Below are 16,852 nucleotides of genomic sequence, written 5' to 3' on the forward strand. Positions count from 1 at the left end.
GCCCCAATCGGGACACTTTCCAGGGCTAAAGAAAACACTATTTGTAAGTAATGATACGAGACAACAGGTAAATTGGGAGTGTTCAAAGAAAGCTGGGCAGGATCCCACTGCTTATAAGCCATATTAAGGAATTTGGAGTTTATCCCAAGGGCACATGGTTGTCGTATCCTATGGCATTCTAGAGTCTGGATTACAAAGTTCAGAGTTAGTTTTCTGAACCTTACCTTTAAGAAGAGATTGCAAAAAGACAGATCTCTGTTTCCTTGTGGTCTAATAGACTTTGTAGAATGCCTCTACTTGTGATCAGTCAGTGCTTCTGCCATCACACTGAGGAGCACAGTTTAGATAGGAAATTTTAAAAAGTTTTGCAGCTAGCATGTTGCCTTTTCGTATTATAGGGAATGAATTTAAGATTATACTACTGGTTGGGGATGGATATAGATCAGAATTGCTAATTGACAGAATCATAAGCTGGCTCTTAATGAACTGACTTGCATCTATTGAACACTGCCTAAAGCAGCTAACACTTATCTAGCACTTAGTATGCACTGGACATAGTTTTAAGAACATTTAATCCTAGTGACAACCCTGTTCTGTTTACCCCCTTTGAACAGATGAGAAAGCTTGAGGCTGTGAAGCTATCTTGCTTAGGGTCACATAGCCCGTAAAATAATGAGTGCAGATTCAAATCTAGACCTTACGGCTTTCGACACTGTGCATAACCAATAGGCTATACTACCCTCATATATAAGCAGTGCTATTAGTAGCTTCAGACATAGTGAGAAATTCGGGAGCATCTTTATAGTAGAGTCACGTAAAGATTTTTCACAAGGATTTTTATGTTTTACAGCCTCCAAAAGTATGTTCGGGAACAGATTCTATTAGCAGTAGCAGTAATTGTAAAACGAGGATCCTTAGATAAATCAATTGACTGCAAAAGCATTTTTCATGAAGTCAGCCAGTTGATAAGTAGTGGCAATCCCACTGTGGTAAGTACGCTATCTGTATTTATAAATATTTAAAATTTTTATTTTGTATGATGTAACAGTAATGAAATCTGTGTTAAAGAACAAGTGCACAGTCTAAAAATCAAGCAATTTTCATTTGTTCATATTTTCTTTTAGTCCTTTGTGTTTACATACTATTGATACAGAATACTTTGCTTTTTCCTTTGACTCTGTTTTTCCGTGTTGGCATTGTTCATAATCATCATTTTAATGGTATAAAATACTATAAGCCATTACACTGTAATATTCTTAAACGTTTCTTTTCTGTTGAGTGTTTTTCCTCATTTAATAAACTGTTGACAACTACTAATAATAGAAATGTTTGAATAAAATATAAAATGATATGTCATATAACAAAAATTATTTAAATGTTGCTGTACTAATGAATCAAGGTATGCTTTGACCACCAGGTGTTAATTGAACACATTTGAGATCCCTTTTTCTTGACTTAATTACTCTGGGGAACGTGTTTTTTTTCCCTTTCAGTATTCTGTCTACCTTTTGAGAACTAGTCATGCCTAGAGAGTGACTGGTGGTAGCCTCCTGTCAGAGGCAGGAGGAGTTGGAGTTGGTGTTAGTGATCAGCTGTGATCTGTGGTTAGAACTTTTGACTGCTTTAGCTGAAGGATATTGTTGAGTTGGGTTTGGTAATACCTGGCTCTTCTGATTTTCATGTGTAAATCTTGAAATGTTTTGGGTGGTTTTTCATTTTACCAATATCTTTAATCATTGGGAAGATACCTATGTGAGGCTATACACGTTAGAACTTCTTATGAATTACTTTACATCTTCAGTGGCCCCGGGAGCGGTACGATTTTAATAATGTATTTGATGTATGAGGTTAGGGTATAGGTACATTTTTGGAGGACTCTAACATTGTCACTTACTTTCTGTAGTATCTTGGATCTCCTGCCCCTCACACCTCTTACCATAAGCAGATGCGCACTCTTCTCTTTGCTCTAGTCATCTGTCCCCCACTCTGGCTTGTATCGCCAGCCTGATATACCAGGGTCTCAACTGAAGGACTGCAAAAGGAAGTTGTCAGGACTTTGGAACTTCCTCTACATGCCCAAAGTATAGTTTGTTTTTCCTTTGGAATACACCAGTGGTTATATGTCTGTTCTTTTTTCTTATCAACTTTATTGAGGAATAATTTACTTAATGTTACCTTATTCATTTAAAATGTACACTTCCATAGTTGTGACAGCTGTGTATGAACTACCATCACAGAACAGATACAGAACAATTTTGGTTGTGTAGATACCATGTTCTTTGCCATTTTTGCCTCAGATTTCTTAAAGTACTGCTCTCCAGTAGAACTTTCTTTGTTGATGCAAATGTTCTGGATCTCTACTCCAATATGTAGCCACTATACCAGACACATGTGGCTTTTGAACATTTGAAATGTGGCTGGTGTGACTGAGGAACTGAATTTTTATTTTGTATTAGTTGAAATTCAAATAAACAGAGCTTGTGGCAACCATATTGGACAGTGTAGTTCTAGAGACTTAGATAATCCAAAGGTCTAATTTTATGTTTTTTTTCCCACTTAATCTTAGTATAGGAAAGTTTAATTGCTTACATAAAACTGACAGCTTCAGAAATGTGCATGTGTGAATCATTACGTTTTATGAGTCATTTTGGCTTTTATTTTATGTAGTGCAAAGCTCTCTTGAACATAGTCCTCAAGATTCTGTTTAAAATTTTTAGATAAAAATGATTGGGAAGCTACTTTTTAACTGTGTTAATCTTTATACTTTCAGAATCTCTATTGGTAGACATGGTCTCCATTTTTGATGATGAGCTTTGCGCCTGTCATGCTGATGCCTCAGGGTTGCCTACATTAGTTGTGTAATGGTAATCTTGTTATTTGCATGGATTTTTGTTCACATTTGTTGCCTAACTAATGGCCATATGTGCAATCCAGTGGTGGCGGTCATTGATATCTGATGGGAAAGCAACTAGCCATAAGTGGTAGGGAAGGGGTATGTGTGCTCCAATGTTTATAACAGCGTGATCGACAATAGCCAGACTATGGAAAGAGTCCAGGTGTCCATCAACTGACGAATGGATTAAGATGGTGTGTGTGTACACACACACACACACACACACACACACACACACACACACACACTGGTATATTACTTAGCCGTCAAAAAGAATGAAATCTTGTCGTTTGCAGTGACATAGATGGAGCTAGAGTGTAATTATGCTAAGCAAAAAAGAGAAAGATTTCACTCATATTTCACTCATATGTGGAATTTAGGAAACAAAACATGAATATTTGGGAAGGGGGAAAAAGGGAAGCAAACCATAAGAGACTCTTTTTTTTTTTTAAGATTTTATTTATTTGAGAGTGAAACAGTGAGAGAGAGCATGAGAGGGGAGAAGGTCAGAGGGAGCAGACTCCCCATTGGAGCAGGGAGCCTGATGCGGGATTCAATCCCAGGATTCTGAGATGATGACCTGAGCCAAAGGCAGTCGCTTAACCAACTGAGCCACCCAGGCGCCCACCATAAGAGACTCTTAACAATAGAGAATAAATAGGGTTGATGGAGGGAGGTGGGTGGGGGATGGGCTAAATGGGTGATGGGTATTAAGGAGGGCAGTTGTTACGATGAGCTCTGGGTGTTAATGTAAGTGATGAATCACTGAATTCTCCCAAAACCAATATTATTCCACTATATGTTAACTAACTAGAATTTAAATAAAAATTTGGAAGGAAAAATAAAGTAGTAGGGAAAAGGTTTAGAACTAAAGCTACTGCTTAGAAATGTTATCCTAGACCCTGCTGCTCTGAATCCAGTTACTCTTCATATTTTTAGATTCTACTTGAGGATGTATTGTTTTATTTGCTAATCTGCAGTAAAGGAGTCCAGCTCATTGTGATTGACCAGGATTTAACCTTCAGGAAATTAACTAGTAATTCTGGGATCTATATGTTTATGACTAATGCTTTTTCCCTTGTTGATTTGGTGATCATGTTAGCCTAGGATTTCAGTGTTGAGGTAGAATTTCTGTATCCTGTCCTCATCCGCTACGAGCAGTTGCTTGGCTCTGGATACTGAAGGCACAGGAATTGCGTTCTCTTTCTTCCCCCTTGGGTAATTTGACCCACCACAAAAAAGTAGTCCCAATGCAACCTGACATTTGGATCTTTTTGAGCCACTGAAATAATTGATGTTCTAAGGATGTTTGGAACAGATGTAACTGTTTAGTTAGAGAAGATTTTGCTCTGTTCACAGTGTGTGCACTCTGAGAATAGTAGGTAAATTTAATATCCTCATGAAATATTCCAAAACAAAGTTTGTTTTTTTTAAGTTGAATTTCTACTAACAAGATTAACAACTTAAAGTAGTGGGGAGTGAGTAGTGAGAGGTAGAATTTAGTTTCAGGATTGCTGGATGAATTTACTTCAGTGACCACACTGGAACATTAAACTAGAAAAGTACTCCTACAGTTACACGACAAGTTAAATGCCCACCATGCCACCATGTGGCCATCCCGATTTGTCCTTGCCTGGTAGTTTAAAACTAGCTCATTTGACAGGTCTATAAAAATGAGGTTAAGACCAGTACAAACAACATTTTAATATATTTTCTTCTCTTTATTTTCTTCTGAGACTAAGAATTTGTGGGAATGCTGTAAGAATTTACTTAACATTTTCTTAATCTCAGAGAATTATTAGTGGGAGGGAGGGTAAAGTAGAATGTTAAAATCAGAACACTGAAACTTTCTTCATGAGTAATTTTAAGAGCTATTTGAAAAGAAGAGCTAACTGACTGATCGTTTTCTATAGATAAAAGAGTTGATCTCATAAATTATTTAGTTTACTAACTTTTTCCCATCATACCTCTTCTAGAATAATGTTCCCATCAACCTTCACTGGTCAGAAACTGAATGTAGTCTGGCTTTCCCACGTCCCTTTTATATTTTGTGGTGGTCCATCCCCTTTACTAAAGTACATGTTCAAATAAGTTTTGGGGCAGTATAGTAGAATAGAACACCGATTCTGATTTTGGATTCACATTTAGGCTTAAATCACAGCTCTTCTATTTATTGTCTTACCAACTTGTACAAATTATTTACCATCTCTAGGCCTTGATTTACTAATACTGTGTGTAAAATAAATGTGATTAATGTCCATTTCTGGGACTCCCCAGGCAAGGAGAGACGATGTTAAGTAAATTAGTAAGTAAGCATTCAACAAATGTATGTTTTATCTTCCCTAGTGATCTAACACCTTTGCTTATAGAAGTTTGGGACATATGCTCTTCTAATAGATTATCTCTTTTAATGGAAATAATACTTTTTAAGTGTTGAAATTAGAAGAAAATATTTATCCTTTTACTCATGAGTGGAAACTAATTGTATATTTTTAAAATTATATATTTAAAAAAATCCAGGACGCCTGGGTGGCTCAGTGGGTTAAGCCGCTGCCTTCGGCTCAGGTCATGATCTCAGGGTCCTGGGATCGAGTCCTGCGTTGGGCTCTCTGCTCAGCAGGGAGCCTGCTTCCTTCTCTCTCTCTGCCTGCCTCTCTGTCTACTTGTGATCTCTCTCTGTCCAGTAAATAAATAAAATCTTAAAAAAAAAAAAAACAAATAAAATCCAACATAATAACTTTCCTTTAAATGCTTTTAGGAGGTTTCTTACAGTGTTCGTTCTTTACAGATAGTAATAAAGTATTTCCTAAGGAGATTATATTTTTTAAATACAGTCCATTTTCCAGGTGTCATGATGTATTCTCAGAGTAATTGTGTTAGTACAATTATTAAATAATATGTTGTTTCCTGCCTGTCTTTGTGGACAGGCTGTTTTTGTTCTGTGGTTATAAAGGTTGTCATGGTTACTTCATCTTGGTTTGTAATTGTATCAAACTCACTCTACTAATTTGAAAGGGATAGGCCTGGAGACTTCAGTTCCTAAGGAAATTAGCTAAGTTTTTTTATTTTAAATTAATATTTAAGCTAAATATTTAATCTATTTAATGTTTATTTCCTTTGAAAGTAGTAAGCATATGTTAAATCACTTTTAAAGCTGTTTAATTTAGCATTTAAGCCTCCTGTCTTCCTCTTTGCCATGCTAGAGAGAAGTGGGTGAGAAATTCACTTATCTACAGCAGTGCTGCCCCTGGATCTGATAGCCAGCCTAATCTCTCTTATCACAAGTCTCATTGATGTTTGCTTAGAAGAGCAGCTGGAAGTCTGCTTTATGTATGGCAACCTTTCATAAAGTTTATTCTTGGTAATAAATCTCCTGGGGTAAGAGCCAGGCTATTATAAGAGACAATCCTCTCTCTGAACAAGAGTATTTTATTTTGTCAGCTGGAGTTAGTATTTGAATATCTTGTGCTTATGACAGTAAGCTGGAGAGTAAGGCAAGCTGTCTCTGAAGGGTATTTTTACACCATCATGAAATTATTGGCTTTCACTGGAAATGAGAATGCTGCTGTAGGATTGTGATGTGAAGACAACAGTTACTTAAGTTGTTAGTGAACTTAACTTGTGAATTTTTAGTAGTTCAGACTCATTTATAATGTTAAGACCTCATTGAATTTCTTCTGTTGTACATATTTACATCTTCTTTTTGAAATTTATTAACTGCTAAAAAATGGTGAACACATCATGTATTCATTTTCTACTTGCCTTTTGTTAATATGGTATTAGGTATAGAAGCAAATGTTGATTCATCAGTTCAGCTAAGATTTACTGAGCATCTGCTATATTGCTTTAATGCTTTAGTTATAGCTTTCTTTTTTTAACCATTATCTTGTAGTTTTAATTTGATGCAATGTACTTAGTAATCAAGAAATGGAACAAAAAAAGCCAAAATATGTATTTTTTATGATAATGATAAAAATACTGTTGTTGTTTGACCTTACCAAATCATAAGCTACTATGTATACATAATACTTCTACATGCATTATCTAATTGGAACCTTTGGACAGTCATATGAATTAGACAGGGCAGAGGGTGTTAACCCCTTTTATAGATGAGAAAACTGAGGCTAAAATAGATGAAGCGATTTGCCCTCAAGTTACTTGAAGTGGTAAATCTCGAAGTGTTAAAACCCAGATATTCTGATTTCTTTGTCAAAACAGGAAGATCCTTGTACTAGATTCCCTAAAGAGTCCCATAGAGTATTTTCATTTAGAGTTTATTTTAGGCATAGTTTTTAAAAATTTTATTATTTGGTTTCTAACTTGCTGAAAACAAAAATGATCAATTTAAGACTACGTGTTAGTGCTAGTCAAATTGCCAGCAACAATAAGTGATAAGACACCAACAAAGGATGGTGGAGAAAAACTGGGGCAAACATGAATCAAAAAGCATTGAGTCTGGTGTCACTTGGTCAAAGGATGTAAAGCATCATATGTTTTAGTAGATTCCAAGTATTCTCTTTATTACAACATCTTATAATAATTGCCTTAGAAATAATTCATTTGAAAAAATTTATGTGAAGGAAGTCGCATTAAAAATAAAATACTAAATTCTCTATGATCTTGGATAAATGAGACATTACTGTGTTAACCTTATGCTGCTAATATTTGTACAAGTGATATTTTATACTGGTCAAATCACTGCTAATTTTAGTTTGACAGTCTTATAGTATACTAATCAGTTCACTTTGATCTGTTTTCATTGAAATTCACCACTTTAAATTATTTACAACAGCTTTTGTTTCTGACCCTCTTAAATATCAGAGTCCCTGTCTTTGGTACAGAAATAATTATCTAGCCCTGACTATGAGAAAGGGCCAAGAGGCAACACTTGAAAGTACTGGTCATTAGAGAGGGGTTAAGAGGTAATACCCTTGGGATGACCATTGAGACCTGAAAGTCTGAAACAGGCAGACAGGAATCTTCTACATGTGTAAGAAAAGGAAAAACTCGTTATCTCTGAGAGGCAGATTTTATGCTTTTCTCCTGCTTTCCTCTTTGTTTGTCCTGAGAAGGAGTTGTCTTCTTTTTCCCATAGGATATCACATTTGGCTTGCTTCCCTAGTTATCTTCATAACAGTGCACTGCAGCTGCTCTGAAGGTAACTTGATTTTAATGAGATTTAATTGATAATCAAATATCGAAAATGAGCAATCAAGTTAGGAAATGAGTCCTGGACACTATGTGATATGTGAGCTGTGAATAGGGAAAAATAATGGTTTTTTGTTTTTGTTTTGAGAAAATAATGGTTTTGATAATGTATAGAAGTGCTTTGCCTTACTGCGCTACAATCAGTGCTTAATTATTCATTGTTCTTGAGGAATTTTTATTAATCTGGCACCTTTGAACCCTAGTGGTGTGGAATATTGAATGTACATAATGTTAATCTCAAATCCTTAACAGAGTTTCCAAATTAAGGAGCAATTAAACTGGTATCTTTTAATGATGAGACTATGTTACTGAATTTTAGTTCTTTGAAAACTGGTAATTTTAGGTAGGTTAACACCAGAATATTTGGTTTCTGATAATACTTGTAACCATGCTGCATAATACATTTTTATGTATTTCTTACATCTTTTATTAGTAATTTGAAAAGAACTTACTTTAAAAAATTTTGTCTTTTTATTTCATAAGTATAAAGTGGAAAAAGGAATACAAAACAATACATACAGGTGATAGTAATGATACATAAATGATGTATGCCTATGAATGAAAAAATTAGAAAACTGAACAGATGTTCAAAGTAGTAACCTCTCTATGGTAGGATTGTGAGCAGGTTTTCTTTGTGCTTTTCTGTACTTTCTAGTTTTTCCTAGATTAAGTATTTTTATAGGAAGAAGTTAAAAACAATATTATGTTCAGAGAATTGAGTGTATAATAAGACTCTGTTTTGTTTTTAATTATCATTTGTTAAGAATGTAATTTTCTGGGGCGCCTGGCTAAGTGTCTGCCTTTGGCTCAGGTCATGATCCTAGGATTAAGCCCAGTGCCCTGTGTTGGGCTCCCTGCTCAGCAGGGAGTCTGCTTCTGCCTCTCCCTCTGCTCCCCTTCCCCACCCCGCTTGTGCTCTCTTTTCATGCTTTGTCTCTCTCAAAAAAAAAAAAAAAACAAAAAACACCTTTAAAAAAAAAAATGAATGCACTTTCCTTTAAGGGTGAAATTTACTTCAGTAACATAAAAGTTTGCTCTTTTGGAGAGATAATCTTTATTGCTGCTTATGAAGCCATCCTATCCCCCTGTGGCTCCTTGCTTATCTGGTGATGTTTGTAGTTAAAGGAGACTTTTATTTTTAAAAAATTCTCTTTGGGGTGCCTGGGTGGCTCATTTGGTGAAGCATCTGACTCTTGCTCTCAGCTCAGGTCTTGGCCTTAGGGTCATGGGTTCAGGCTCCTCGTTGGGCTCCATGCTGAGCGTGGCACCTACTTTAAAAAATGATAAAAATTCCTTCCTCTTTCCAAGTAACATTAGCTTCATAAAGTCTTCAGCTTTCATTGTTTTACCTTTCTTCTTCACTCATTTTTTCATATCTTGACTTTAGACACATGCATGTACTGCATTCTTAAGAAATGTTTATTTCACATAAAAATAAAGCTTCATTGTGAGTACAGGTTGTTTCATTAATTAGAGGTGCGTTACTGAGAATTTGAATGTGGAAATTATTTTAAAATAAGCCATTTTGTGGTGAATAGAGATTGACATTAATAGTTTGGGAATTTATAAATACTTGTATATACTTTTATAGATAATAATTTAAGAATGATAAATTTGTGTTTGATGAGAGCTTCTGGGTTCATAATGTTCTATTCACTGAAGTCTTATTTAGAAAGGATGAGATAAAAACCAAGGTTAAAAGACATAAAATATAGGATGCTATAAAATGTTTACAGAATCAGAGGATCTTGTTGTCTTAGATTTCTATGTGCTAACTTTTTGCTTTGAATTTTATTAATTTGAACTTAATACCTACTTTCTCTCCTAAAGCCTAGGTATATTAAAAACTATGTTCATAGTTGGTCCCAGTGTTATTTAAATGTATCTGTGAGGTTTTGGTTCCTTGCATTTTAATTATTTAACTATTTTAAAAGAAACCTATTTTTAAAAATACGATTTTCTTAACTGGGGAAAAAAAAAATGATGGGATTGTACTAGTGAGTTTCCAAGAGTCTGTTAATGTATAAAATGAATTGAATTATGTAACAGACTATTTTTTCTATGAGAGGTTTTTAGTGCTTCATTTTTCAGACCAGGTTTCTTTCTCCATGTGCCTCGGGCAGTTAAGCTTACACAGTTCTCTTGATGATTTGGGGACATTTTTATATTAAATGTATTTTAAAGTAAAATTAAAAAGTGAGTGTGCATGTGTGTGTTTGTGTGTGTGTGTATGTGTGTTTAAACCAGGCATATTAAGAGTACTTTTACCATTGGTGAAGGCAGCTTGGTCTATACCCCCAGATTCCTGAAGGAATTTGCATGTATTCTTTATTGTTAGGTCCTCCTGGTGTGGCAAAGTCTAAGAAACTGCTTGAATGGATGGGCTGGTGGTGCCATCCATAAATAGTAGTTATACAGTCATGCTTATTTTAATTGAGATTAAGAGGCAAATATGAATTTAATTCTTTTTTTACAGTTTTTAGAAGAAAGTTTCAGACATCTGCAAAATTAGACATGTAGTATATTGGTCATCCATGTAACCATGATTGAGCTTCAGCAGATATCACCTCATGCCATTCTTTAGGAATTTAATTTTATGTATATTTGCTCAAATTTGCCAAGATAAGCATCTGTAAGGTCAAGGTACTGACATCAGAAGCATTTCTGAACAAAGATGTTGCAGTTGGTGGGTGGGTATGACTGTGTTCAGCTGTTGTATAAGCTTGCATAAATAGTATCATCTTGACTTTAATCTTTCGGTTGTTCAGAGGTAGTGTGCATATTTCTGCTTAACCCCTGGAAACTTGCCAAAATCATTTGTATCCTCTCCATCCTTGTTACCTTGACCCTGAATAGTTTATGAGTAAAAGCAGTAAGTTGATGTTAGGAGCCTGTTGAACTAGAAGAGATTATGCTGAGTGAAATAAGTCCAGCAGGCAGTCACTTATCATATGGTTTCACTTACTTGTGGAGCATAAGGAATAACACGGAAGACATTGGGAGATGGAGAGAAGTGAGTGGGGGGAAATCAGAGGCGGAGACAAATCAAGAGAGACTGTGGACTCTGAGAAACAAACTGAGGGTTTTGGAGGGGAGGGAGGGTGGGGGGTTGGGTGAGCCTGGTGGTGGGTATTATGGAGGGCACATATTGCATGGAGCACTGGGTGTCGTGCATAAACAATTAATTTTGGAACACTGAAAAAAATTAAATCAAAAAAATAAAATCACTAGAAACTTGTTTAGCGTACATAGGAATAAAACTCTTACCAAAGAACTCTAATGTTTAAGTCCAAGTCACAAAAAGAGAATTTAGAATTTGACCATGTTGTTCTACTATAGGGGATTAATACTTTGAGAAACTTCTGAGAGACCAAAAGTTCTCAGAAGCTAACCTTTCCAGCACCCTGGTTCACCATTGTTTCCTCCAACCAAATATTACACTTCTTGTGATGGCCTAAATTTTTGCAAAAACAAAACAAAAAAGGGAACATCTTCATTTTCAATTTAAAAAACTTCTGAGAATTATCTCGTTAATGTTTTGGATGCTGTAAAATCTGTTTCGCTTTACAAACGATCTTGGCTGGCCTTACTTTATACACTTTATAAACATGAGAACATAGACAGACCTGAATTCAGATCTCAGCTGGCCTTAATTACTTATCCTCTCCAAATCTCACTTGTTCAAATGTAAAATGGGGGTATGGATTGTTGTGTGAAGTAAATGAAATAATACATTTAACTTTTGTTATCTTGAGGTGTAATTTGCTCTCTATGATTGAATAGATGTATATCCTGAGTTAAGTTGTGGATGGATTTGTATAGCTGAAATTGGGGAAGTATTATTTATAATTACTAGGATAGTTACAAAGGAGAGCTAATTTTTACTTTGTCATAACTAGTTTTCTGACTAGTAGGTGTAAGATCGAAAGATATAATAGAAGATCTAGAGATATAATGGAAGATCTAAAGATAGAAAATGTTCTCTGAACAAATAGTGTATTGGAACAAAGCATTGGAAAAAAATCATGCCTTACGGTTTGTTTCTTACCAAATAATTACAGCAAACTCTGGCCTGTTCTATTCTAACTGCACTATTGAGTGAATTCTCAAGTTCAAGTAAAACTAGCAACATTGGACTCAGTATGGAATTCCATGGTAACTGCAAAAGAGTTTTTCAGGTACTGGTATTTTTATGTTTTATTAGATTGTTAACATTTTACCATCTGTTCCTAATGGAGTGAGAACATTTATTTTATCTAATTGAATGGTGGCCTGTACTTGAAGATTTGTGTTATGATTTCATAGCATTTAATAAAGGATAAAGATAAGATAGGATAAAGATTTGGCAAACATAGTTGACAATTTTAGATTTCTTGTTTAATTCTAGTCTTTAAAAAAAAAGGAAATACCACCCCAAAGATCCTTAGATTACTTATTTTGTTCTTATTGCATTTAGATGTAACTAATTCAATTGGTAGGATTTTGCTGGCCTTAAAATAGGCCTGGCAGAATGCCAATGAGGGCCATGTATTTAAAATGTTATTGCAGATGGTGTGGGCTCTTTGTCTCATATGTATTGTTTGGCTCTGAAGTAAAGTTATGTGAAGGCATTGGCTTAAATCCGAGGGCTCTGCACTAAACAACTGACCCATCCAGCTCTCTAGTAGTTGTCAAAGACTGAGCTTCTTTATGGAGTAGCATTTATATTATAGTAGATGCATTCAAACGGGTGTTACTTGAAAGCATACTTGTGATATAAATTATGAGCAGGCCTGAAAATGGAAAATGTTCTTAAAGAGGTAATGTTTTTCCTTGAAAATTTTAAAGTTTTTGTTTATTTCACTTTATGGTTCTTAAATGGTATACATTTTGAATAAGCTTTTGATTGAAAAATACATGTGATTTATTTATTATAGGAAGAAGACCTTCGTCAGATCTTCATGTTAACGGTTGAAGTTCTTCAGGAATTCAGCAGGCGGGAAAACCTCAATGCTCAGATGTCTTCGGTATTTCAACGTTACCTTGCACTCGCCAATCAAGTCTTGAGCTGGAACTTTCTTCCTCCAAATTATATCCTTTTAACAACTGAAGAGTTTATTTGTGGTAATTTTCATAGATGACTTAATTTTGGCTAAAAGACTTCATCTCTGTAGATTTGTAAAGCATGTTGTTGAAAAAAAGTGAGCTTTTTTAGAAATGGAATTAATTTTTTTTTTCATTTTCCAGTACACAGTGCAGTGGACTACTAAGAGGTTTTAAAATTTCATTTATAACTTTGTAGAAGAGAGTCAAATAAATGGAAGCATTTAGTGGATAAGGGTGTTATTGCTAACTAAGGAATAGCAGTGTTCCTTAGGAAGGAAAAGGAAGAAGGTGGGAAGCAAATTTTTGTCAAGAAACTGAATCATTTCCTCCATCTAACATGTGATTACATTGGATTTTTTTGGCTGACTTTCCTTAAGTCTAATTTGGCATTCTCTAATTTGATCTTTTTGGATGCAGATGTAAATATTAAGGTAGTGGTATGTTTATTCTGTGAAGACCTTTTTTAATGTAAAAATATTAAACTTTTATTTCTAGATAGTTATGAATAACACAAAATAAGTTTAAATGGGTTATGTTGTATGTACGTGTGTGCTTTTTAAAAAATCAGTTACTGAAGTTGAAAAATTTGTATTTCTGAGTTTAAGGTTTATGATTTGCTTTCTAGAACATTTGCTGCCTATTGATAGATTGAAAGCAGTAATAGCTGGTGTCTCTTCATCTTTATCATAATTGAATCAGACAAATCTAGGTTCAGTTCTTAGTTGATGTTAAGCAAATTACTTAACATCACTGAGACTGGTTTTTCCAGATATTAAATGGGGATATGGAATTGTTGAGTGAATTGAATGTAGCAATACACTTAAAACACTCAGGAGTTAGCTAGTATTTATTCAGCTTTAATAGTTTACTTAAATGAAGACGCTTATCAGCTGTCTGTGTTATGTTCCTTTTTCTTGACCTAATATATAAGAAATTTAATTTAACTTCTACATGTCTTTAATAAGTCTTTTCTTGGGGGCCTGAGTATGGGGGGTTAGGGAATCTATTAAGGAGAAAAAGACAAAATGACAAGCATATAGGAAATACATATTCACCCATACCAGAAATTTAAGATGAGACTCATCTTTATTCCAACAGAACCAACAGTTGCTACATTCATATACTAGAAATTACCTACTGTTTTTGGCTGGTAAAATTGTGGGATTTTAAAGGGGTTAAGTGGGGTTAGGTACAACATTATCTTCTATTTTCAAGTTAATACACTTCTGTAGAAAACTAACTAAAATGCTATATAGGGTATTGAGTCTCTGACTCAGACCTTGAGTTCTCCAGTTTTCTTTCCTCAAGGCAGACATGGTCAACTACTGCTCTGTGGGGCAGAGCTTACAGGGATGTTAATCACTTTCTGCTTTTATCCGTGTTCTCTAATCATTTTTCTACTCATTATTAATTTTATATCTTCAGTACATTCTTTTTGGTTGTTAAAAGGCACATATTTTCTTAGGTTTACTTTTTAAAAAATTTCCCCTATGAGTGTTGCAATATAATTTTTGCTCCAGTTTTTGTTAGTAAAAAGAAAGATGTTGAAAAACTTTGAGACAGATTTAAAAAGTAGCAGGCCATATGGAGCTATCAAAACATTAATTATATATGTAGGGAAAATCAACAAAAGTTACACTGCATATATTGGAGCCAATTTTAAAATCTCTGTTTTAGGGGAAAAAGTAGTTGGCTGAAGAGTGACTATTTTGTAAAGGGAAACAGTGCTGTGGGAGTTTGGAAACAAAGTTTGTCTAAAGATACACACATAAAATATTTTCATAAAGTATTTAGATAAAGCTTTGGAAAACCTGTCATCTGAAAATAATAAGCACAACTACAGTGTTCCCAAAGGAAATAATTCCTTGTTTAAAGAAAAGTAGGTCTTGATCTTGACCTTCAGATATTCTACTTCACGGCATACAGATAAATTCATATCTGATCAGAGATGTTTGCATAGTAGCCATTTGTTGGCCACTTGAACTCTAGTCCAGTATCCCTTCCTGTAAGTGGATTAGCTTTAAATGTAGGAAAAAGAGCATGGCAATGGAGTTAAACTAAGCTACATTTTTAGTGCTAATTAAGGGATCAGTTTCAAGGAACCCAATTCTAATATAATTTCTAATCTTGGCTATTCCTTGGTAATCGATTTAATCATTGGAAAGGGAACTGGATAATTATTTAGCTTTGTACCTTAAAGAGGATCTACAGATGAAATTTAACTTAGTTAATATAAAATGGTTGGCTTTTTAAAAAATGATTTATCTTTTAAGGTAGAAGAATAGCTAGTAGACCTTGTAAAGTGTGTATTTTGTATCAAATATATTCTATCATTTAGAATGGTATCATGTTAAATGAGGCTATGTTAAATTGCCAATATCAGTCTCTATTCATAACTTTTTGTAATGTGCTTTTCTCTTTTGCGTCTTTTTATTTTGATGTAATTCTAAACATACAGAGATACTGTAAGAGTAATTCAAAGAATTGGCATGTGTCCTAATACCAAGATTCACCAGTTGAGAACATTTTGTCCCTTTATTTTTCTTTCTATTTCTTTCTGTTTCTACATAAGCATAATTTTCTGTTGTAAGAATATACCACATTTCTATGTAATGACAGATCAGTTGATTGATAGTTGGGTTGTTTCAGCTTTTTGGTTATTATGAATAATGCTGCTGCTATGAACATTCATTATAAGTTCATGTTTGGACTTATATTTTCATTTATCTGGGATACCTGGGGGATAGAATTGCTGGATCATATGGAAACTCTGTGTTTAATCTTTTTTTTTTTTTTTTTTTTTTTAAGATTTTATTTATTTATTTGACAAACAGATCACAAGTAGGCAGAGAGGCAGCCAGAAAGAGGGGGGAAGCAGGCTCCCCGTTGAGCAGAGAGCCCGATGCGTGGCTCGATCCCAGGACCCTAAAATCATGACCTGAGCTGAAGGCAGAGGCTTAACCCACTGAGCCACCAAGGCGCCCCTCTGTTTAATCTTTTGAGGAGTTGCCAAGCTGTTTGCTAAAGTGGCTGTACAATTTCACATTCCCACCGACTTTATATGAGGTTTCCAATTTCTCCACATCCTGGTCAACACTTGTTATTTGTCTGTTTATAGCTATCCTATTTCATATGAAGTGGTATTTCATTGTGATTTTGATTTGCATTACCCTGATGGTTAATGTATTAAACATCTTTTTATGTGATTGTGGGCCATTTGTGTATCTACTTTGGAAAAAATGCCTATTGAAGTCCTTGTCTGTTTTTTAATTGGTTTATTTGTATGTTTAAATTTGAATTGTAATAGTTCTTTATATATTCTGGATACAGGTCCCTTGACAGATACATGATGTTCAAATATCTCCTCCATTTCTCAGAGCCGTATTTTATTTTTTACGATATCCTTTGAAACACAAGTTTTGAATTTTGATGATGTCCAGTTTATTTATTTTTTATTTTATTGTCATATCTCATAGCCCAATCCAAGGTCATGAAGATTTATGCCTGTGTCTTCTTCTACGACTGGCTTCTTACATACAGACTCTTCATATTGAATTACATACAAACCCTTCATATTGAAGACTTTGATCCATTTTGAATTAAGTTTTATGTATGATATGAGAAAGTGATCAGGCTTATTCTTTTGCGTGTGGATATTCAGGTATC

At 34.6% G+C, this 16,852-nt stretch overlaps 1 protein-coding gene across 4 annotated transcripts in view; it reads left to right on the plus strand.

The window, feature by feature from the left end:
* Positions 1-16,852, plus strand: part of XPO4 (exportin 4) — a 120,464-nt gene that overhangs the window by 37,679 nt on the left and 65,933 nt on the right. For all 4 annotated transcript variants that reach the window (XM_032314414.1, XM_032314417.1, XM_032314415.1 and 1 more), the window contains 3 exons: positions 851-989; positions 12,163-12,279; positions 13,018-13,171. In XM_032314414.1, coding sequence (XP_032170305.1) covers positions 851-989; positions 12,163-12,279; positions 13,018-13,171 — 410 coding nt within the window. The remainder of the gene's footprint in view (positions 1-850; positions 990-12,162; positions 12,280-13,017; positions 13,172-16,852) is intronic.

The sequence above is a fragment of the Mustela erminea genome, chromosome 15, assembly GCF_009829155.1.
Source record: "Mustela erminea isolate mMusErm1 chromosome 15, mMusErm1.Pri, whole genome shotgun sequence".
NCBI lineage: Eukaryota > Metazoa > Chordata > Mammalia > Carnivora > Mustelidae > Mustela > Mustela erminea.